The 23,443-nt window shown below is 43.8% G+C and overlaps 1 protein-coding gene across 1 annotated transcript in view; it reads left to right on the forward strand.

Moving 5' to 3' along the window:
• Positions 1-23,170, forward strand: part of LOC137380869 (uncharacterized) — a 49,972-nt gene extending 26,802 nt beyond the window's left edge. Inside the window, exons 3-8 of the mRNA XM_068053278.1 lie at positions 5,951-6,038; positions 12,272-12,328; positions 12,949-13,017; positions 17,911-17,983; positions 22,258-22,699; positions 23,008-23,170. Coding sequence (XP_067909379.1) covers positions 5,951-6,038; positions 12,272-12,328; positions 12,949-13,017; positions 17,911-17,983; positions 22,258-22,699; positions 23,008-23,170 — 892 coding nt within the window. The remainder of the gene's footprint in view (positions 1-5,950; positions 6,039-12,271; positions 12,329-12,948; positions 13,018-17,910; positions 17,984-22,257; positions 22,700-23,007) is intronic.
• Positions 23,171-23,443: the final 273 nt, after the last annotated feature.

The raw sequence follows: 23,443 nt of genomic DNA on the forward strand, positions 1-23,443 counted from the left end.
TATATCTTTGAGGATTCAGACTGGTATGATATTTGCAGTAGCGCCGATGTCAATCTTGACCTTGAGTGTCTGTTTGCCAGCTTTCTTTGGGAACGTGATATTGATAGTGGTGAAAGCTTCCAGTTGTTGGACTTCATCAACATGATGTGTAAGATTCACAATGTGGAATGCCTGTTCGTCTTCTGTCTGTGAATACTTCTCTCTGGGTCTATCTCAGGTCTGTTTTCCTGTGGATTTTTTTTATCGGCTTGCGTTTGTACAGGTATCTGGCGCTTTCCTTGCTGCTGTTGCCATGTTGTCTGTTCGTTTGTGTCCGACCATGACTTCTGGCTTTGTTTTTGGAGCCAGAATTCCTGCATAGGTAGGCCCAGTGTCCTTTTACTGTGTATGCGTTGCACAAGTCTTGAAATGCAGGACAACCTTGCCCTGAGTGAGACCAACCACATTTACCACACAGCTCATTTGCCCTTTTCGACCTGGTTATGGTGCCGATACTGTTAGCTGCACCTAGTACTTGTAGGTGCTGTTGTCCAGCTACAATGACTTTGTACTTCCTGCTATCTTCTAGAAGTGCATCAATGCTGTGACCTTTTTGTTCCCCAAGAGGTCTTTCTAGAATGGTTCAATGAGTGTTGATACAATCACCAGCTCCATTATTTGGTCTGAAAGCTCACCTTCTGAGGTCTCATTCATTGCCTTTGCTATGGCATCTGCTGATGAACTGGTCAATTGATTCCTGTGGCTGTTGCCTGTAGGACATTAATTCTTGGCGGCGAATTCAAAAATTCACTTGGTCTGAGCTGATCTTCCAGTACTTTCCATATCTTAGCAGAATCTTTCTGGTCCTGTTCAGATAATCCAGAGGTAGTGATTCTGTGCAATCCCTCATTTGCAATCGCCATCATTATTTTTAGAGCATGCTTCTCTGGTACTACCATCACTTGGTTTGTGAAGCATAATTGCATTCTCTGTTTGAACTTGGATAGGATATCTAAGGCTTTCCAGTTCATGCTGGAAAAATTGGTATCCATGTACCTGCTGTCTATTGCTTTAGAACTTCTGTGACTACTGTATTATCTTTAGAAACTCTCTTAGCTGATTTTGATTGACAGCAGTAGCTTGTCTGTTTATCTATCTTGGAGCACTCTAATCTGTTTGTTTATACAGCTGAGCAATAGGTACTTCAGGTGCTTTTTCTGGCTAGTTTGTTTATACAGCCTTTCAAGAGGCAATTCTTCACGGTTGAGTGGATTTATGAGGTTTTTTTTTAACATTGGCTGAGTGAATGTAAGGTCTGCAGTGTTCGAATGAATTAATGGGGTTTCTTTTTATATCTCTAGCTGCAAGCTGTGTGAATGGAGGATTCCCGCACTTTTCACTGTCCAGCGCCACCAATAATGGTGTGGACCTGTTCAGTTCAAGAAAGGGTTTGGGTTTTCCCCAAATTTTTACTTTCCCAGGGAACCTTTGAGAGACAAAATAAATTAATCTTTTAAGGACTTCAAGGCTTCTCCCTTTTTTAAAATGGGGGTTCCTCTACCGACAGCTGATCACAGTGATTGATCTGCAGCCTGTCGTTCAGAGCTCTGTCTCTGCAGCTGGAGGTAAGTGTTTTTCTCTTTCCCTGTTTGGGCCAGTATTTTTCTTTATCTTTCCCTCTTCCAGATGTAGGTAGTTTTTAAAGCTGTTTTCCTGTGATCTTCAAACTTGGATTCTGTCACCATGCAATGAGAAGCTTTTTTTATGTTGTCTGCAACATAAAATGAGATGTGCGGAGTTCAGGTTGATTGAAGATCTCAAAACAGTTTTATTAAAACAGCTAACAACTATATACAGTACAGAGTTATCTATTTGCAGGTCTTGTCTCTTGGTGTGACAGTTACAGAGAGAGACTGGCATGTAGTCACATGACCATGTCCTGGTACTTAGCTCATTAGCATGCTAAGATCTTAAAGGTACATTACTCAAAAAGGCAATCACAAGTATTTCTAGCATTTACTGTTTTTATTTCAGATTTCCAGCATACACAGTATTTTGTTTCTGTATTAGTGTTTAATTCACTGCTACTTCTCTTCCAGGATTGCTCACCATGAAGTTCTGCACTTCCATTTGTCTCCTGCATTGTTTTCTATTTCCCTTCTCAAGTTTGACCAGGTATCTACCAAAACTTGCTTTCACAGCCACATCACCTTCCTCAGCTACTGTGTCTGGCTCTGGCTTATTCACATGGATTGTAACTGAAATTCTACCCTTCATGTTTTGAATCCACCCACGATTACAGATAGCTCCAAGATATTCAGTGTTTCTCAAACTGCTGTTCTCGCATCCTGAGATCTACTCTAAATGCCATCATGTGTACACTCTTGACCTCTCTCCTCAGTGGCACCTACTCACTATCTCAAAGCTGTCCTGTTCTGCAGTTTAACTTCCTCCTTTTTCTCATCCGGCGCTTCAACAAAAAACTTTTTTTTTCTTCCTTTTTAGGTGTGAAGGATCACAAGCTTTGAGAACTCAAGGGTACCAACGCTCTTCTGGATCCTTCTTCACTTTCCTCTGACCCCATCCCTTCTTCCATTCTCACTCTTTGCCATGTGTTTACGATACCCTCCAACCTTCCTCTCTTACCCTGAATGATCTGTCCTTAGCAAAGGTCTTGGCTTCATCCCCTTATGACCCCACCTCGATGAATTTCTAACTCTGCATGATGCAGAGCTCTTAAATTTCCTTCGGCTTTGCACCCCCTTCTTTGGTCAGGAGTCTTCCCGCCACCCCCCCCAACCCCTGTCTCACACAGTGGACCCTTTTACCTGTCTTCAGAATTCTCCCTCCAACTGGATTCTTTTCTCTGGTCTTTCATCCTCTCTAGATCTTTTAATTGAGAACTGTTGGCATGACATTGGCCATCTCAATTTCTCTGCTTCCCTTACTCACTCTAATCTATCACTCTCTGAACTTTGTCACGGAACTATAATTATTTTTCTTCTCGGAATAAAACAGTGTGCCTTTAAGACAGGGAGTTTTGAATTTTCTGAGACAGTGTGTTAGGCAACAGCAGGAGAGGTCACATGGTATAACGTTTCCACTTCACTGTGTGTAAAACTGTCAAAAACAGGTCTGAACCAGTTTTGTTTGGAGAGACTCACCAGGGAAGCGTACTGAAGAGGAAAGAGCTGTCCATTCTCTCTCAGCAGAAATTCTACAAGGAGCTACAGGCCAAATTAATTGTTTAAAGAGGAAATAACCCTTTTCAGAGACCATTTGGTATTGCTGAAGGAACTGTTGATGCCTGCTGCAGCCCCGAAGAGTTTGAATGCCTATCAAAATCAGACTGCTTCATCAAATCCAAGTGAAGACTTCGAGTAGTTTTTGATTATTTTCACATTAGAATACCTCATCCCCCAGGAACATAACCCACAAAGACTTATTTATTTATTCTTAAGAAACAGCGAATTTTAAAATAAAAACACCACTTTTAAAACCGGTTAACTACTGTTCTTTCTGAGTGTATGTGTGTGAATGAGGAGTTAGATTAAAATAAGAAGTTATAAGGTCTTTAGACATAGTTTTGTCTTAATAGTGTTCAGGTTTAGTTTTTTAAATAAATAATTAATTTGTTGTTGTCTAAAGATACCAGGTTTGGTCTGTTTTATTCTGGGGGTTACGAGAGTGTTTAATTTGTTTGTTTTCTGGTTGGGTGATAAAAAAACTTTAATAATATGCTGTGACCTGTGGAGTGATGGGATTGAATTGACAGTGCGTTGCTCCCGCCACAGTCGTAACAACTTGCTGCACTATGTTCTCATGTCTAACCTTAATATTGTCATCGAACCTGCTGACGAGGGCAGTGCTGTTGTTAGGCGTACTGACTTCTACCTAGCAGAAGCCAAAAGGCAACTCTGACACTTACTCCTATCTCCCCTGGACCTTGATTGCACTGCAGCAATTTGCCAAGGCTTTTTTGACAGAACTTTCCAAACTCGTGGCCTCTACCACTCAGAAGAACAAGGGAAGCAGATGCATAAGAACACCACCACAAGTTCCCCTCCAAGTCACACACCATCCTGATTCGGAAATATATCGCCACTCCTTCACTGTCACTGGGTCAAAATCCTGGAACTCCCTGTCTAACAGCACTGTAGCTATACGTACTCCTCATGGACTGTTGCAGTTCAGCAGCACCTTCTCATGGGCATTTGAGGATGGGCAATAAATGCTAGCCTTGCTAGTGTTCACACCTCATAAACTAATTTTTTTTAAAAAGGAACTTTTTTTTTCTTCTCATTCTACTCTGGCCCCTTCCTCACCTCTTTTTCCGATACGTAGGTTACTGTATTGGTGCTGTTTCCTGCTCTCTCCCTGACCTGGAAAATGTCATAAAATTTACTTCCAATTGCCAACCTTTTCTTAGCTTCACATGGTCCATCTCAGACTCTTCCCTTCATTTCCTCTATTTCTCTGTTTCTGTTCTGGCCAACCGACTCCCACAGCTTTAATAAAAATAAAGTGCTGGAAATACTCAGGGCAGGCAGCATCTGCTGAGAGAAGCAGAGTTAACATTTCAGGTCTGTGACCTTTCATCAGAACATAGCTGCACAGTTACCTTGACTACACTTGCTCACATCCTGCTTCTTGTAAGTACTCCTGTTTCTTCGCCTGCAGTACATCTCTTCTGATGATGCAGCCTTCCATACAAGTGCTTCTGATAAGTCTTCTCATAAAAAGTCATTGACCTGTAACATTAGCTGTTTCTTTCTGCACAGATGCTGCAGACCTGCTGAGTATTTCCAGCATTTTCTGTCTTAACATCTTTTAACTCGATATTGGGCAAGAAAAGGTACGTACCCATCAATGGGGATTCAGCATCCATTTGCAGGAGTGATGCTGAATCTGAGAGAATATTCACTGCAAAAACTGAAAACTGTGATGACATATGCATAAACCATGCAATTTGAGTCCATGTGTAATTTTTAGTGGAGTTATTGCATGTAAGGCTGCTAAAGTAGAAACGTTTCTAAGTGAAGGCTTGGGGTTGTTTCGGTCACTGCACCACATCCAGGGCATTGATGCTAAACAATGTAATTTTAATGCAGAGTGGGGGAGGTTATTCAATGAGTGATGTGCTTTGTACGTATTTGCATTCTTAAAAAATGTTTGGTTCCTTTTAACATTCCTGCACTGGTCAGGCCATGAATTTAGCTTCGGCCTTGAGCTGATATATAGAATGTAGTTGTATTTGCATTTGCTGTCCTGGCAATTGCTGCTGTGTTTCTCTGTGTTCCATGTTTTTCTGATCCACGTAGTGCAGCCCCATCCCCCGCCACCATCTTACTTTTTATGAAGTACATCCCATATTTCCTTGCTAACTGGGGAGGGATGGGGAGGCTCTATGCTCCTGCAGATCTGTTACTATTGGGTTTGAACAGTTTCATTTACAGTGCTACAAAGATCTTTGCTGTGGTGGCCTCTCTGCCTGCTGCAGTCTCCAAATCCTACCACAGCACATAATTTCCTGTTTCCCCCCGCCCCACCCCCACAACTGCAAGCTTCCAGTTAATCGGAACTGCTATTGAGAGCTGGACAGAATTTAGGATAAACCTAGAAACTGCAGTAGAGCCATTTCACTTCTGGCTCAAGATTTTGCCTTGGTGTGAAATCTATAACCTCAGTTTATAGGAGGTTGACTTTTTGTGTGCTAGGTTGTTTGGATTTTGTGTGTGAGGCTTGCATTTCTTTACAACTATGACTGGCGCCCTCACTGGTTTTGACATGTATATTTGACTCTCAGATCTAAACGTTTGAACATTTCTGGCATATGGTACAATGGTCCAGTGATATTAATATCCTGTATTCTCTGGTTTGCTGTGGCAAAGCCACAGGAATTTTTAGTCACCAGTTTAACACTATACTGGTTAAAAATGGTTTATGCTAATCATTGTCCTTTACTCTTGAGGAGGAAGGTTCCAGCTGAAATATCAGCATCGCAAGATTCTCAAAGTGATAGTGATGAAATGCCTCCATTGCCAATGCATGCATTATCGGTAGGTGACATATTTCTATTACCAAGTTATTCATCTGTTTATAATAAAGTCTTGCGCATAGCCAAAACTCTCATTTCTTTTTATGATTGACAGCAAAACCAGCTATTCGGCAAATATGCCAGGATTTAATATTTGTAAGTGCCATCCATTGATTGAGAAGGAAAACTGAAAACAATATTGTATTCGTATCTTTTAATGTAATGAAACCTTTTAAGGTGCTTGAAACATGGGAAAGTATATCCATTTGTGAAATTAGAGTTAAGATAGTTTTTTTTTACAACTGGGAGGAAAATAGCAAGGTGAAGAGGCCCAGATAGAGTTGTAAAGGGTAGTTTCTAGTAAACTTGAAGCTCTGCCCCATAATGAGGAAGGTCTGAGTGAAGAGAAGTGAATTAGAGGCCAGATGTGGAATATCAAGGGGCATGGAAGATATTGCAGAGGTAGGGTGGAGTAAGGCTATAGAAGTATTTGTAAATAAATACAAGAATTTTGAATTTGTACATTGGAGAGCAAGCCAGTAGATGTCATCAGGGTAGAGTGATTGTCGAGTGTCCAAACCCTGGGGCATCTTATGAACCATCGTTGTTAAATTTCTTCCTTGGACAAAAAACTTCTATTGACTTGGTATCACCTGAGGCTGTAGAGTGGATGACGCACTTGGGACATCGACATTTAATGTTACTTTTCAAGAGAAAAGAATTGAATAGCACAGATGCTGAAAATCTGAAATAAAAAGAACTGCTGGAAATACTCAGCAGGTCTGGCAGCATCTGTGGAGAGAGGAGCAGAGTTAACGTTTCAGGTCAGTGACCCTTCATCAGAACAGGAGTTCATTCTATTTGACCCTAAAAACATTCAGGGAAGAACACTTTTTTTTAACAAAACATTATTAGCGGTCAGTTGGGAGGTGAAAAGTGGAAGCCACACTCACCACTTACCATCTGTCTGTAATACTGCTAAGAAAATATACTGTAGACCAACATGCCGAACGTGATAAAGATGATCAGTTTTTACCGTCAAATACAATAATTACTATGAATTCATCTTTCACCCAGATGTCATCTATAGTGCTTTTCTTAAAAGGTTTACTAATTCTACTACACCTACAACGTACTTGCCAGTGGCTTCAGCAAAACTGGTGAATGGTTGCTCTTGCTAATGTTAGGACTCTTGAGATGCTTACGGCCGGGCACTTCTGGGTAATGGAGTTTGAGTCACGTGGCTATAGACTGCAGCACTTCAGCTGCTGCTAGGGCAGACTGTCCAAGCTGGCTTTTTAGCACCATGGCAGACATTGGTTTGAGGGGTGATGTGGGTGGGGTGGGGGAGGGAAGCAAGGGAGCAGGATGTGTAGGCATCCTGAGAAAGGGCAACATGTACCACTCTTGTTGCTTTACTGCCAGTCCCATGGGCCTGCAGCTGATCAGTCCTACTAATCTGTGGAAGAACAGACTGCAAGGGATGAGTGATGCCTTGAAAATCTGTGTATCTATTCAGTCCAGCAGTCTGTTCAAGAATAAGCCCAGAGTCTGGATGACAGTGATTTGAGCTGCTGCAAAGGTTGTAAACATAGACTCCTGCTGTGAGGACCGAGTCTGTGGAGGTGGTCAGTTTCCAAGGTAGACTTCAGAGTTTAATGTCATGCAAGTTGATACTGCGTAAGATGTCAGTGGAATCCACCATATTTCCAGCCATAGAGTTTAAACTACTTGGAAGGCCTTCTACTACCTTTTTAACTGATTATGTGAGGCAAGCTGTTATCTTTTCATAGCTGGAACCCTGAAGCTTGATTCTCTGTTCTCAGCAGAGCTGTTAGATGACTTCACTATTTCCTGGGCTGTGCCTGCCACCACTACTTGCTTTTGCTCATTTGTGCTGGATGCTTCACCATATGTAGGCTCCTCTAACCCACCTGGTTTGCCAATTTCTGCACTGGTTCTTGGGAGAGGTGGAGCAGATGATGGTACCTCAGAAAAATTCTCTTCAGCTGCAGTGTCTTCAGAAGGGTCTTGCTGCGAAGAAGGTTCTAGAGAATAGAGAAAGTTAGCATAGTACTGACAAGCTGGACAAAGACAGATGACAAGCCTGGTGTCCAGCTAGTATTGTGTTTTTCTGATGTACATGACAGGGTCCAAGTAATAATCAGAGACCCTGTTCCGATAAGCCACCAGCTTTGAAATCTCCAATTTGGACAGCTCTTGAAGGACCTTGAGAGCTTGCTGCTCCAGTTCTGATGGGACCAGAGCATAATGGAAGTACCTTCACTACACAGACTGTAGTGGTTTGAGAAGAAAGCCCGCCATAACCTTCCCAAGGGCAACGAGGGATGGGCAGTAAATGTTGGCCTTGCCTGTGATGTTCACATCTCCGAAATGATTTTGAAAAAAAGACATGGAAAGCAATCCGGAGATTGCGATCCTCAAAGTCTTGTTTTTCAGTTTAGGGCCTAACTCCTAAGTTCCCTCTGCAAGAATTCGCACACAGTTCTGTGTATAGCATTGGTGACAATATGGACCATGACTTTTGGCTCATTTCCCTCCCTTTCCAGAAGCCTATGCACCTACATTGTGATGTCTCTCACCCTTGCACTGGGAAGGCAGCACATCATTCAGCACTCCTGGCCATGACAGCAAGAAAAGCTATCTATTCTCCTGACTATTCAATAAAGCACTTTTCTGTACTTGTAGTCTACTTGCTTCTGGCCCTTTTATGTAATCCCTTGCTCCACAGTGCCATAGTATTACTCAGGATCACCTTCCTCTGAGTCATGGTCAATGTCCAACTCATACATGTCCATTTTGTTTTACTAATACTGATTTCCTTCAGTTCCTCCCTCCCATTAGACCCTTGGCTTCCTAACATTTCTGGGAACTTATTTGTGTCCTCCTTTGTGAAGACAGAACCAAAGTATGTGTTTAATTGTTCTGCCATTTCTTTGTTCCCCCATTATAATTTCCCCCGTTTCTGACTGTAAGGGACCTACATTTGGCTTCACTAATCTTTTTCTCTTCACATATTTATCGAAGCTTCCAGTCAGTTTTTATGTTTCCTGCAAGTTTACTCTCATACTCTATTTCCCCTGCTTAATCAACCTCTTTGTCCTCCTTTGCTGAATTCTAAACTGCTCCCAATCCTCAGACTTGCTGCTTTTTCTGACAATTTTATATACCTCCTCTTTGGATCTAATACTATCCCTAATTTCTGTTGCACGCCACAGTTGAGCCACCTTTCCGGTTTTATTTTTTGCACCAGACAGGAATGAATAATTGTTGTTATTCATGCACACCTTTAAATATTATCCATTGCTTATTCAACATCACCCCTTTAGTAAAGTTTCCCAATCTACCGTAGTGAACTCGCACCTCATACCTTTGTAGTTTCCTTTATTTAGATTCAGGACCCTAGTTTCGGATTCAACTACTTCACTGTCCATCTTAATGAAGAATTCTATCATGTTATGGTTGCTCCTCCCCCAGGAACCCCACACAACAAGGTTGCTAATTAATCCATTCTCATTGCACAATACCCAGTCTAGGATAGCCTGTTCTCTAGTTGGTTCCTATTGGTCTAAAAAACTGTCACGTACACACTCCAGGAAATCTTCCTCCACGATAATATTGCTAATTTGGTTTGACCAATCTATACGTAGATTAAATTCACCCATGATTACAGTTGTACCCTTATTGCATGTGTCTCTAATTTCCTGTTTAATGCCATCCCTTACATCTCCACTACTGTTTGAGGGCCTATAGACAACCCCCACCAACATTTTTTGCCCCTTGGTGTTTCTTAGCTCCACCCATACAGATTCCACATCATGATTTTCCGAGCCAATATCCTTCCTCACTATTGCATTGATTTCCTCCTTTACTAACAAAATAGCCCACCTCCTTTTCCCTTTTTTCCTGTCCTTCCTAAATATTGAATAACCCTGGATGTTCAATTTCCATCCTTGGTCACCCTACAGCCACGTCTCCGTAATCGCATCTATACTGTTTATATCTATTTACGCTGTTAATTCATCTACCTTATTGCGAATGCTCCGCGCATTAAGACACAATGCCTTTAGACTTGCCTTTTTAACATTGTTAGTCATCTTAGCTTTATTTTGCACTCTGCCCCATTTGTTTCTCGCCGTTGTTTTCTCTGCCTTCCACTTTTGCTTCTTACCTTTCTGTCCTTCATTTCTATCTTTGTTTCCCTCTCCTCTGTCTCCCTGCTCAGATTCCCTCCCCCTGCCATTCTAGTTTTAACCCTCCCTGACAGCACTAGCAAACATCCCCCCACCCCACCCCAACCCCCGGAGGAAATTGGTCCCATTCCTGCCCGGATACAACCCATCCAGCTTGTACTGGTCCCATCTTTCCCAGAACCGGTCCCAATGTCCCAGGAATCTGAATCCCTCCCCCCTACACCATTTCTCCAGCCACGTATTCATCTGATATATCCTGCTATTTCTGCTCTCGCTAGCACATGGCAGTGGTAGTAATCCTGAGATTACTACATTTTGAGGTCCTAGTTTTTAATTTACATTCTATCTCCCTATATTCAGCTTGTAGGACCTTCCCTTTTTGTTTTTTACCTACGTCATTGGTACCGATATGTACCACGACAACTTGCTGCTCGTCCTCCCCCCTCAGAATGCCCTGCAGCCGCTCAGAGACGTCCTTGACCTAGCATCAGGGAGGCAACATACCATCCTGGAGTCTCTTCTGCGGCCACAGAAACGCCTGTCTGTTCCCCTTATGATTGAATCCCCTATCACTATAGTCCTGCCACTCTCCTTCCCCTCCTGTGCAGCAGAGACACCCATGGTGCCATGAACTTGGCTCTTGCTGCTTTCCCCTGAGCCATCTCCCCCAACAGTATCCAATGCGGTATATCTGTTAGAGAGGGGGATGGTCACAGGGACTCCTGCACTACCTGCCTTCCTCTATTCTGCCTGATGGTCACCCATTCCCTTTCTGACTTTGCAGCATTTGCCTGCGGTGTGACCAACTTGCTAAAAGTGCTATCCATGAGGATCTCAGCATCGCGGAGGCTCCACAGTGAATCTCCCTGCAGCTCCAGCTCCATAATGCGGGTAGCCAGTAATTGCAGATGGATACATGGTCCTGCACACATGGTCGTTGGGGACACTGGAAGCGTCCCTGAGCTCCCACATAGTGCAGGAGGAGCATATCATGCGTGCGAGATCTCCTGTCATGACTTACCTTTATTTTACTTAGTTACTCCCTTTAATTAAAAAATACTAATTACGCTAGGGGCCTTGTTCTACTCCGAACACTACTCACTACAATCTAAAGTCCTTACCTTTACTTTTGAAGCTAATGGACTGCAGTAGTATAAATAGTAGAAAAATTCACCTGAACTGACTTACCAATCAGCTGCTTCCCTGCGCCCGCGTCACTCTTTGAATCCTGATGTCACTTGGAATTCCGCCGCCTGAAGGTCCCGAAGGTATGCATCTCTCTCTCTCTCAAAAATAATCTTTTGTTTTTTAATCTATAAAGATATTACATTGAATTTTACAGCACCGTAACAGGCCATTTGACCCAACAGGTCTACGTCAATATTAGTGCTTCACATGAGCCTCATCCCACCTTACTTCATCTCACTCTATCGAAGTATCCTTATATTTCTTTCTCTTTCATATACTTATCTAGCTGCCCTTAAATTGGACTGCAAAAACAATTAGGCAATATTCAACTTGTACAAAAACTTGAGCTGTGGTTGGATGACTGTGTACTAATGAGTGCGTCATTATATAAAAGCAACAGAAAAGGTGCATATGTAGATTCACTAACATTACCAGAGAAGGGGATTACAGGGATACTTGAGAAGTCGTGGATTTTTTCACGAGCTGAGAAAGTTGAGCAGTAAAAGGTTTGAGATTTTGAAGTGTCATGTTTGGATCAATAGTGATAGATTGTTCCACTGGTGAAATGGAATACATGAGAGGGTACAAATTTAAGATAATTGCAAAAAAAGTTAAAAATGAAGTGAGAAAAACCTTCTTTAGGTTGAGAATGGTTAGAGTGGGAAATTGTCTGCTGCAAATAGTTACTGAACAGAGCCCATAAATTCTTTTAAAGGAAATAGGTAGTTGTTTGAGAAGAGGAATATTAAAAGTTATGGAGGGCAAGCAGTAGAAGAAAAATGTTTGTTTAATTTTTCATTTTATATTTGCATTGCTTGTAACATCAAAATATACACAAATTATTTCTCAACAGAAACGCCATCAACTTAAGCCAGATAGCCAGCTGCGAGGGCTTCACAAAGTCTTTAGGGTAAACACCATAGGGAGTTAATATCTTCCTTCATTCCAAATTTTTTTAAAAAGGGAAAAGGATTGTCAATTTTATTTTAAAATTGTGCTTTTATGTACTTTGAGAGCTTAGTAATAAAGCATTGACTGACAAATTTGAAATCTGTCTGAAAGATCGAATTTGAGTTTACGCACTTACTGTTATTGAGATCTCTCTTTAATAAGACTTTAAATTGTTTACTGCTGGCTTGGCCTTTCTTTAATATAAGGAAAGAATCCAGGAGTGCAGGCCATGGAAATGGCGGGGATCTTGGATGAAATGAATTAATTTTTTGTCTTTTAGTATTGATTCCAAGGGGCCAAAGGGGCAAACAAATTTGTTTTACTGGGGAAGGGGAAAGAGCGAACCATCTCCACTCACCCCACCGCCCTCCCACCTCTCTGAGATGAGCAGGATACCAGAGACTCCAGTCGCAACAAAATGAGTCCTTCCTGGCCCATGCAAATTAGGTGTTCTCCAAATGACCCCACATACTATGGTGAGATCAGCACTGGTGGGCAGTGCCATGTGTAACTGCCAGAATTGTGTCCCCATGCAAATTCAGGACCTTTATTAACTTGATTGAAAATTTGTTTCCGCAGGATGAGGATGCACAAGAAGATCATATAAGGCGTCGAATTTCAGCTAGAAGAGCAAATATAAGGAAGAGGGTATAGTATTTTTTATTGCCATGCAATAAACTATCTTATCTTTCTCGTATCTTCTTCAAAGTACATACAAACATAGGAATTAGGACCATTCGGCCCCTTGAGCCTGCTGTACCATTTGATAAGATCATGGCTGATCTGATTGTGGCCTCAACTCTACTTTCCTATCAACCTACTATAACCTTTGACTCCCTTGTCAATCAAGAATCTATCTGACTCAACCTTAAAAGTATTGAATGACCCTGCCTTCACAGCTCTCTGGGCAAGAGAATTCCACAGACTAACAACACTCCGAGAAAATAATTCTCCTCATCTCCATCTTAAATAGGAGACCCTAGTTTTTAAACTGTATCCTGAGTTTTAGTCTCTCCCATTAAGGGGAAACATCCTTTAAGCATCCACCTTGTCAAGTTCCCTCAGGACCTTGTATGTTTCTATAAGATCACCTCTCTCTTCTAAACTCCAATGGATACAGGCCCAACCTTTCCTCATAAGATAACCCCTTCTTCCCAGGAATCAGTTGGTGAACCTTCTCTGAACTTCTAATGCAGTTCTATCCTTTCTTAAGTAAGGAGACCAAAACTGTATGCAATACTCCAGATGTGGTCTCACCAATACCCTATGCTACTACACTACAACTTCTCTACTTTTGTATTCCATTCCCCTTGCAATGAATGACAACATTCCATTTGCCTTCCGAATCACTTGTACCTGCATACTAACTTTTTGTGAACCGTGTACCAGGACACCCAGATCCCTCAGTACCACAGAGTTCTGTATTCTCTCTCCATTTAAATTATGTACTGCTTTTCTATTCTTCCTGCCAAAGTGGACAAGTTCACATTTTCCCACATTATAATCCATCTGCCAAATTTTTGCCCACTCACTTAACCTATCTATATCCCTTTGCAGACTCTTTGGGCTGAATTTTACTAGCCTCGCGATGTCAGGGGTCGTGGCGGGAGGGCCCGTAAAATACTTGCGGGAGCGGCCCACCACGACCCTCGAAACCGAGAAGGCCCTGCTGCATATTACCGGCGGCGGCAAGGCCTCAGGGCGGCCCCCCCGCTGCTTGTTGGCGGGGCCCTCATTTAAATATTAAAATTAATTTTAAAAATGCAGATGAATCTACCTGATCCCGGCGGCTGTCCCATACCGACATTATGGGTGCCAGCCGCAATTTGCATGCCTTCGGAACTCCGTGCGGAGTTCCAAGGCGAGACCGTGGTGGGGAGCGGGGAGGAGGGGGTTGAGCGGGGACAACCTTTTTTATTGGCTGTGGGGATGGTGGGAAGAGGTTGGAGGGTAATAGTGACCAAGTTCAGGGGTAAAAGGGCGGGTTTGGAATAAAGTTTTTTTTTCTGGTGGGAAAGGCCCAAAAATAGTGTGTGGTCAATGCAGGTGGGGGGGGGGGGGGGGGTGGGGGGGGGGATGCGGATGTTGGGCTAGTGGGGTGTGTGGAAGAAGGGCTTCCAGCTTTCTAAAATTTTTAAAAATCAATATGCAATCAATTCCTCTTTAAAAATATAAATTCTCTTGAAGCCCTTTAAAATTGACGCCTATGCGGTGGCGCCGGACGCCGTTGCCGCAGTGGCCACCCACAATGACGTCATCGGGGGCGGCCATTCCGCCACTTCCATTTAAATGAGCCGCTGCGTGAAATATCTGCGGCGCATTCGTAAAATTCAGCCCTTTACGCCCTCTTCACAAATTACTCTCCTACCTCTCTATGCCGTCAGCAAATATAGCAACCATACATTTGGTCCCTTCATCCAAGTCATTGATATAGATCGTAAATATTTGAGGCCCCAGCACTGATCTCTGGGGCACTCCACCAGTTATAGCTTGCCAACTTGAAAATGACCCATTTATGCCTATTCTCTGCTTCCTGTTAACTAACCAATCCCCTCTATCCATGCTAATATGTTACCCCCTACACCATGAACTCTTATTTTGTATAATAACTTTTGATGTGGCACCTTATCAAATACCTTTTGGAAATCCAAGTACACCACATGTACAGCTCCCCTTTATCCACCTTGCTTGTTACTTCCTCAAAGAACCCTAATAAATTAGTCACCCACGATTTTCCTTTCATGAAACAATGTTGACTCTGCCTGATCGCATTAAGAGTTTCTAAGTGCCCTGCTATATCCCCCTTTAATGATAGATTCTAGCATTTTCCCTATGACAGATGTTAGGCTAACTGGCCTGTAGTTTCTTGCTTTCTGTCTCCCTCCTTTCTTGAATAGAGGAGTTACATTTGCTATTTTCCAATCTGATGGGACCTTTCCAGAATCTAAGAACTTTTGGAAAATTACAACCAATGCATCTACTGTCTCAGTAGCTACTACTTTTAAGACCCTAGGATGCAGGCCATCAGGTCGTGGGGACTTGTCAGCCTTTAGTTCTAATGGTTTTTCAGTATTCTTTCCCTCGTGATTGTAATTGTTTTAAGTACCTCCCTCCCTTTCACCTCTTGATTTACAAGTATTTCTGGGATGATGCTTGTGTCTTCTACAGTGCAAAAAGACACAATATCCATTCAACGCTTCTGCCATTTCCTTTTTTCCCATTATTAATTCCTCAGACATCACTGCAGGAGTTCCTCAGGGTAGTGTCCGAGATCCAACCATCTTCAACTGCTTCATCAATGACCTTCCCTCCATCATAAGATCAGAAGTGGGGATGTTAGCTGATGATTGCGCAATGTTCAGCACCATTTGTGACTCCTCGGCTAATGAAGCAGTCCATGTCCACATGCAGCAAGACCTGTACAACATCCAGGCTTGGGCTGAGAAGTGGCAAGTAACATTTGTGCCACACAAGTGCCAGGCAATTACCATCTCCAACAAGAGAGAATCTAACCATCTCCCCTTAATGTTCAATGGCATTACCATGGCTATCAATATCCTGGGGAATACCATTGACTAGGAACTGAACTGGACCAGCCGCATAAATACTGTGGCTATAAGAGCAGGTCAGAGGCTCGGAATTCTGTGGTGAGTAACTCACCTCTTGGTTTCCCAATGCCTGTCCTCCATCTACAAGGCACAAGTTAAGAGTGTGATGGAATACTTTCCACTTGCCTGGTTGGGTGCAGCACCAACAACACTCAAGAAACTCAACACCATCCAGCATAAAGCAACCCGCTTGATCGGTACCCGTAGAACCATAGAAACATTACGGCACAGAAGGAGGCCATTTAGCCTGTTGTGTCCCTGCCGGCCAAAACAAAACTAGCTGCCCAATCTAATCCCACCTTCCAGCACCTGGTCCATAGCCTTGCTGGTTACAGCACTTCAGGTCCATGTCCAGGTACCTTTTTAAAAGAATTGAGGGTTTCTGCCTCCACCACCATTCCTGGCAGTGAATTCCAGACACTCAACACCCTCTGGGTGAAAAAGTTTTTCCTCATGTCCCCTTTAATCCTTCTACCAATCACCTTAAATCTGTGCCCGCTGGTAATTGACCTCTCTGCCATGGGAAACAATTCCTTCCTGTCTACTCTATCTAGGCCCCTCATAATTTTGTACACCTCTATTAAGTCACCCCCTCAGCCTCCTCTGTTCTAAGTAAAACAACCTTAGCCTATCTAATCTTTCCTCATATCTGCAACTTTCGAGCCCTGGAAACATTCTTGTAAATCTCCTCTGTACTCTCTCCAGAGACATTGTCTTTTCTGTAATGTGGTGACCAGAACTGCACGCAATACTTCAACTGTGGCCTAATCAGCATTTTATACAGTTCCAGCATTACATCCCTGCTTTTGTATTCTATACCTTGGCCAATAAAGGAAAGCATTCCATATGCCTTCTTCACCATTCTATCTGCCTGTCCTGCCACCTTCAGGGACCTGTGGATATGCACTCCAAGGTCTCTCACTTCTACCCCACTCAATATCCTCCCATTTATTGTGTTTTCCCTCGCTTTATTTGCCCTCCTCAAATCATTACCTCACACTTTTCTGGATTGAATTCCATTTGCCACTTTTCCGCCCACTCAACCAAACCATCGATATCTTTCTGGAGTCTACAGCTATCCTCTTCACTATCTACTGCACAGACAATTTTTGTGTCATCAGCAAATTTCTCAATCATGCCTCCCACAGTTAAGTCCAAATCATTAATATATACCACAAACAGCAAGGGACCCAACACTGAGCCCTGTGGAATGCCACTGGAAACCGCTTTCCATTCACAAAAACATCCGTCGACTACTACCCTTTGTTTCCTGTCCCTGATCCAATTCTGGATCCAACCTGCCACATTCCCCTGTATCCCATGGGCTTTCATTTTACAGACCAGTCTGTCATATGGGACCTTGTCAAATGCCTCAATAAAGTCCATGTAGACCACATCCACTGCACTACCCTCATCAACCCTTCTTGTTACTTCCTCAAAAAACTCAATTGTTATTAAGACATGTCCTTCCCTTAACAAATCTATGCTGACTATCCCTGATTAATCTGTGCCTTTCTAAGTGCCCACAGGTAAGCAAGAATTTCCTTTGACTTAATGTGCACACAGACTGAACGTGATGGTGCACAGCCTCTGTGTCCTATTTAAACCTGATTGACATTTCAAACTCCATATCCTAGCCACTACTCCTACTGTTTATTTCCACCTATCCTTTGCCCACTTCTGTTCCCACATCATTCTGCCCCTCCCACCCCCTTAGACCGCACCCGATTACAACTGAAACCCTCACCTGTGTCTTTGCCATGTCAAGGTTTAACTCCAATGCAGTCAGCGGTGTCTATTCATGTTTTAGGTCTATTTTAACAAACCCAGACAATTAAAATTTGATTCAACTAATTCTAACAAATGCTGTGCATAGTATATGTGCAAAAAATAAAAAGATTATTTTCTCACTTTAGTATTGTTTTCTTTTTAGCTTGCTGAAGAGTCGGAACATTCATTGTTACTTGACCAAATTGAAGGCTACAGCGGTCCCAGTTTAGAGGAACGTATGTTTTCTATTTAGTGCACATATGTGGGACACAATGTATATAGAAGCAAGAGAACTGATTGAATACAAAACCTGTAATCTTTTTTCTAAATTGTAGATGTAATTTTTTAACAAATTACTGCAAGCCATTTCAATTTTCATATAGTGCACACCATACAAATGTCTCTATAATAAAAGCAAAATACTTTGGAGGGTGAAAATCTGAAATAAGAATTGGGTGACCACTTTGCAGAACACCTCCGCTCACTCCGCAAGCATGACCCCGAGTTTCTAGTTGCTTGCCATTTTAATTCACCACCTTGCTCTAGTGCCCACATTTCTGTCCTCGGCCTGCTGCAGTATTCTAATGAAGCTCAACGCAAGCTCGAGGAACAACACCTTATCTTCCGATTAGGCACTTTACAGCCTTCTGGACTCCGCATTTAGTTCGACAATTTCAGATAATGACCCCCATTTTGATTGTGTTTTTTTAACCATGTGCCGGTCTTATAACTTGTTTTTCATATTTTTGTTCATTATTCTGCCACTAACACACTCTGTGGACCAATGCTTTGTCTTTTACTACAACCATTACCACTCCCTTTGCCTTTAGTTGTATGACATCTTTGTAATTTTAATCTCTCCCGTCCTCTATCTTATCACAGACTTTCCCTATTGTTCTTTTCCCCCTCTCCCCCCCCCCACCCCTTCACTTGCTCAAAACCTATTTTATTTCTAACTTTTGCCAGTTCTGATGAAAGCTCATTGACCTGAACTGTTAAGTTTGTTTCTATCTCCACAAATGCTGCCAGACCTGCTGAGTATTTCCAGTACTTTCTGTTTTAACACAAGCGTGTCTTTTAGATTTTGATGAAAATTAATGTGCAAACATGCAAAAATAGCTGACAAGGAAAAGACCAGCTGATCCATCAAGCCTGTCCCATACAGTCGTGGAGCAACTTGACATCCTGACCCCACTGTCTGCTCATCCTCACCCAACAATACTCATGTAATTTCCCAGAGAGGCAAAAGAACATTGTAAAGACTATAAGATTTTTGTGTGTTTCGGTGGGATGTTGACTAGCTTTTGTCTCACGAGGTACAAACTCTGGTTTCTTAATCAAGATAGAGAGATAAGTAAGTACAGGAAAAATATACAAGTAATACTTAACCAACGGCAGTAGTTATGCAGCAGAATGTAGGGTGTGTGCTTTCTGAGCTGCTGTGGTGTCGTCTTTCTTGAGGTTGTGACGGAAATCCCACATGCCAAAATGGAAAATATTAATTTCATTGTATGGAACTTGGCCTGAGACTTTTACTGAAATTGTTCCAAATAACTTTTTTTAAAAAAAAGCAGCAAAGATGGCCATGCATGAATTTGCATATGAAAAGCCAAAGGCCAACTGGAGATAAAGGTGATTGCCCAGTCTAGCCAGAACAATGGGGGTGCTCTCTGATTAAGTTAACTAGAATGGTTTTGTCAATGTTGATCATCAAAAGCCATCGACACCCATTGACTTTGAAAGAGCCAAAACCCCCTACCAAGTATGTTTGCACAGCTTGAAAGTAGAACTTTGAATTTCCAAAATAACCTTCCAGAAACTTTTGTTTCAAACAGAGGTGATCACATGACATGCCTGCCAATATAACTCTGAGAGTGGGAATTGTGTCTCTGAAAGCAGACAGTAACTGAACTCCAAGGAAGAAAGCACCTCCCTCCCCCTCTCCTCCTCCCCCTCTCCTCCTCCCCCTCTCCTCCTCCCCCTCTCCTCCTCCCCCTCTCCTCCTCCCCCTCTCCTCCTCCTCCTCTCCTCCTCCCCCTCTCCTCCTCCCCCTCTCCTCCTCCCCCTCTCCTCCTCCCCCTCTCCTCCTCCCCCTCTCCTCCTCCCCCTCTCCTCCTCCCCCTCTCCTCCTCCTCCTCTCCTCCTCCTCCTCTCCTCCTCCTCCCCCTCTCCAGCAAAGTCCCAGGGGAGCCTTGGCTGCAGCTAAACCTCAAATCTACAGATCCTCACAGTCAGTAAAAGAGGACGGATAAAGCCTCTCTTCCGCCTTCTGGAACCAGAGAAGCAAGCCCGAATTGTGCACTTGGCCCAATGAGGACTTCAATACTTCAATTTCAACTAAGGACACTGGGACTACACTTCCATATTAAAATTCCATTTTTTTTTAAGGACTCTACTCCAACCTCCCAACTCTCTTTTTTTCCCTTCTTTATCTATTTGTGTGTGTGTCTGTCTTATGAATGTGAGTGTGGATGCATCATGGATTTTAGTAATTTTAACCGGTTTAGGGTGATAAGGTTAATAAATTTACATCTTTCTTGTTTAAACACAAGAAACCTTGTCTGATTGGTTCATTTACAATTGAAATTACAGGAGCAAGTGCTCATTGAGGTGATAAGTTAAATGACTGTGTTAAAAGGATAAACGCTGTTGCAGTCAAACCAGAGCCTGAGACCCCTTCCTCACCTGGTCGTAAAAAGGTGTTCTGTTGACTCTAGGGTGTTCTGTTCACTGTAGGTTGGTCTCTCGAATTGGTGCGCTCTGAGTTGTCCCAGCACCTGCCATTTATGGTTCCCTCCGAGGATTCCTTCCTTTCATATTAGGTTATAGTCCACCTTAACCCTCTTGATTGGTCAGGTATGACTTCACCTTCTAAGCATTGTCTCTTCTTGATTTGTTTATAATAGTCAGGTTACAACAGATATGACCCTTCCCTCTACATTGACTTGGGCCATCAAGCTGTCTGCAGAGACATTGTCATACAGTGGGGAATGTTTGCTGTCCCGATCAACATTCCAATCTTAAATGGTCTCTGAATATCTTTATTTGCATTGCCATCCTCGTGGGGCCTACGAGTCTGTCCCTTCTAGAGACTGAGTCTGTCTGAACTGCCCATTCTGCATTTCAATTATCAAGACATCCAGTCTCATAGCAAAGCTATTTCTGCTATTGTTGTGACAGTAAATACCATCTCCCAGCATCTCTCCACTATAGAGTACAAATATACATTTCACGTTAAACAACATGATTCTAAACACAAAGGCCAGAATTTTACCTGTCCGAGCAGGTCCATGGTCCAGGAGGCGGAAGCTGGTGCTGAAGTCGCTCCTGCTCCATGCTCAGCTGCTGCCCCAATCGAGCGGCTAACTGTCCAATTAGTATCTCGGCGGCGGATGACTGTTTGATGAAGATGCGTGCGGGAGGGAAGGTGAGCGTCGGTGGGGGCAGGGCTAGAGCAGGAAGAAGGTGCTGAAAGCCATTTAAAAGGTCTTTCAGCACCATTACTGGCTCTGAAAGGGCTGTTTTCATCAGTAAGGACAGTGGGATGAGCAAGTGCTTAACACTAGACATATGCCTGGCTGAGGGGGAATGGAGTTGACATGTCAATTAAAGGGGCGACTCAATCAATTTCCAGAAATCTTCCAGAGACCTTGGAGGACCAGAACCCGCTTGCAGCAGTGTCAGAGAGAGCCAACCGCATGACCCCAAGGTTCACAGAAGACTCCCTGCATGTCCTCCTCCAGGCAGCTGAGGCAAGGTAGGAAGGTCCTCTTCCCAGCAGACAGAAGGTGGAGGCCTTCCCAGGTCACCAAGAAGGCAAGGTTTGAGGTTGTCGCGGAGGTCAGCAGATGCGGGGTTGTGAGCAGGTCATGGCTCCAGTGCTGCAAGCGAGTCAACGACCTTCTCCGCTCTGCCAGGGAAGGGGCATGTTTCACTCATTATTGCTTTGTACTTATACGGGAGGGTTGCTAGGTGTTGATGCTGCAGAGTTGAAGCCATCCATCTGGAGTCGATAGTTGCAGCCTTGTCATGGGCCACATATGCTGGGCACATCTGAGACCCACATTGCTCCAGAAGTGTGCTAACTATACACTTCAATGGCAATGGTCCCAGAGGTGGCAAGCAGCACAAGGGATGAGCAGGTGCTCCTTCAAGACAAGTAACTGAACTGATTTCTCCTGTGGAAACACATGGCAGAGGGCCCAGAATGCCAGAGAGAGGGCTCAGACCGGCGACAGTGTTGCCAATATCGTAATTCTCACGAATGTGGAGGAGGCGGTATTGTTGCTTGCTGGGAGGACTGAGGCCGCTCAGTTGCCAATGGTGAAGCCGGAGCAGCTGGCTAGGAGGGTGAGTTTCCCAGAGTGCGGGGGTGGGGTGGTGCGCTGGCTCAAGCAATGAAGGTTGCTCGTGAGTTTAAAGTCACAGACATATGGCCACACTGCAGTTTATGACATGTCCTTCAGTCTGGAGTGTTGCTCACACCTGATCATTCTGTTTTTCCCTGCAGGTGAAACAAAGCAGTGGCCAGGCAACATCTCCGGGGCACATCCATCCATATCTGAGGAGGAGGAGGGGACCTCAGAGGGTGCAGCATCACATCCTTTCCCCGCACCAAGCACCAGCTCAGATACAGTCACCTCGGTTGACTGGTTGCATCTTTGGATTTGTGGTCACAAACTGTTGCCGGCACCACACAAGTGCCGGACCAGCTTCCAGAGACAGTATCGGCCGGTGCCTCTGACAATAGGAGGACTGAGGGAGGCCAGGCCAGTGCTGAGCCCTATGGCTGATGACGAGCCTTTAAGGACATCTATTCGGCAGGAGATGCTGCAGGTGCAGTGTGAGGTGTATGGAGATCTGGCGGAGTTACCAGAGATGATGCGTGCTCTGGCTTGGACTTTAGAGGTTTCCCTCCAGGTCGTGAGTTCTGCACAGTCCCTGTCATCTGCGTAATTGGTTTCCTCCATTGACAGATTGGCAGCTGCAGTGGAGGGCCTGCTCCAGCAGACCATACAAAGCCTGCTGGAGATACACAGAGACCTGCAAACCCTCACAGAGGCTGTGAGCTCTATGCAGCAGAGCCTCAGCGAGCTGTCGATGAGGCTCCTGCGTTATCCAACAGCTGCTCATCCCTCTGAGGTCAACAGGGAGGCCGAACTGAGCCTTGTGAGGGCACAGGATCAACAGCTGCATGCATCTGGGGGCTCCTCTCAGTGTGCTCATGATGCATACAGTGGCTCCTTGTCCCCTCTGCCAGTGACATTAGCACCTCAGAATCCCAGGGTGAAAGGGTGGTCCTGAGACTGCTCAGGGTCACCTCAACATGTCGGGGCCTTCATGGCTTTGGGCAGCCAGAGGACGCCCGCCAAGGTCATCCCAAGCCACGGTGCATCCTGAACAGCCACCTGCCTCTGCCATGACTGGCGGCGAAGGGGTTGTCCACACACATAAGCACTCACAAATGTTTTAAGAAATCACATTAACTGCACTTAGGGTCACTGGTGTGATTTTGAATTATTTATTTGTTGTTCGACCGTGCACAAAACTTATTAAATTTCTCACTTGTCTTTTCTATCTGTCTCAAGTCAATGATGATGTATTAGGTAATCTTTTACTTCTGCATGAGATGGAGACTTGGGGTAGGTGCCACATTGGGCCATGTTGTGTTTGAGGGAAAGGTGGACCATTGTAGC

Source organism: Heterodontus francisci, chromosome 20 (assembly GCF_036365525.1).
Source record: "Heterodontus francisci isolate sHetFra1 chromosome 20, sHetFra1.hap1, whole genome shotgun sequence".
NCBI classification, from domain to species: domain Eukaryota; kingdom Metazoa; phylum Chordata; class Chondrichthyes; order Heterodontiformes; family Heterodontidae; genus Heterodontus; species Heterodontus francisci.